Source organism: Aureococcus anophagefferens (genome assembly GCF_000186865.1).
Source record: "Aureococcus anophagefferens unplaced genomic scaffold AURANscaffold_141, whole genome shotgun sequence".
Lineage (NCBI taxonomy): Eukaryota > Pelagophyceae > Pelagomonadales > Pelagomonadaceae > Aureococcus > Aureococcus anophagefferens.
Genome location: NW_008705689.1, coordinates 12,410 through 13,572, shown reverse-complemented (window position 1 = coordinate 13,572; position 1,163 = coordinate 12,410). Strand labels below are relative to the sequence as shown.

At 71.6% G+C, this 1,163-nt stretch overlaps 1 protein-coding gene across 1 annotated transcript in view; it reads right to left on the bottom strand.

Moving 5' to 3' along the window:
- Window positions 1-17: 17 nt before the first annotated feature.
- AURANDRAFT_68434 (hypothetical protein) overlaps window positions 18-1,163 on the bottom strand; it is a gene marked incomplete at both ends in the record, with an annotated part of 4,290 nt that continues 3,144 nt past the window's right edge. Inside the window, one exon of the mRNA XM_009044120.1 lies at window positions 18-1,130. Within this exon, the coding sequence (XP_009042368.1) occupies window positions 18-1,130 (1,113 nt within the window). The remainder of the gene's footprint in view (window positions 1,131-1,163) is intronic.

The following is a 1,163-nucleotide window of genomic DNA, read 5'->3' as shown; positions in this document are numbered from 1 at the left end:
GCGTCGTTCTTCGACACCGTCGACCGGAGCTTCTGCAGGTTCTCCGCGACCTGGCGCGTCGCGAGCATGGCCTGCTCGAAGCGCGCGTCGACGATCTTCGCCGTCTCCGCGGAGCCGAGGCTCATCGCGTCGGACGCGAAGGACGACGCGTCGCCGGGGGCGCGGTCGACGAGCTTGCGCACGGCCCGCTCGACCTTGGCCAGGCGCTTCTTCAGGGACTTGCGCTCCTTGTCGTCCTCCGCCAACGAGTCGCCGTCCCGCGTCTCGTCGTCGTCGTCGAACGACGCGCCGCCCCACTTGCTCGGGCTCCCGCCGAGCTTCTTGACCTCGCTGACGACCCACGCGAGCTTCTTCTCGGCGTAGGGCGGCAGGCCCACGGGCTTGCCGTCGAAGGCGATGGTGTTCGGCGCGGGCATGCGGAGCATGAGGTACTCGAGCGACTTCTCGAGTTCCGTCGCGGACCGCTCCATCTGCGTGACGGCCTTGGCGCTCACGGTCGGCGGCGTAGCCTCGAAGGGCGACGGCGCCGGCGCCTCGCCGAAGCCGTCGAGGAAGTCGTCGACGCCGAAGACGGACTCGCCGTCGCTGCCCTGCGGCGCGGGCGCGGGCGCGGCGCCCGGCGCGGCCGCGGGCGCGAGGGACAGGTCGACGCCCGACGCGACGTCCTCGAGGGATTCGGGCACGTCGGCCTCGGCGAGCTGGTGCATCGCCGCGACCTCGTCCTTGTAGGGGAAGCGCATCATGATCTCGTTCGCCGTCCGGTCCATCAAGTTGTTCGTCACCGCGACGGCCGCGCCGATGCGCGCGACCTCGCCCTGGAGCGCCATGACCGTCTCCACGACGTCGTCGACGTCGTCGACGTCGTCCTTCCACGACGACGGGCCCGGCGCCGTGCCCGCGGCCGCGTCGAGCCGCGCGGACATCGTACTCGCGCGGTGTTCCAATTTCTCAGCTCTCTTGCCGACCTCGGCCAGGGCCGCGTCGAGGTCGGACGTCTTCTTCCGGTCGGCCTCGGCCTCGGTCGCTAAGGCGTCGATGCGCACCTCGGCGCCGCGGTGCGCGTTCGTGTTCCGCACGGCCTCCTTGTCCGCCGAGAGCTCGACGCGGTCCGCGCGCTCGAGGAGGAGCGCCTGCTTGACGCCGAGCTGGCGGAGCTCGTCGCC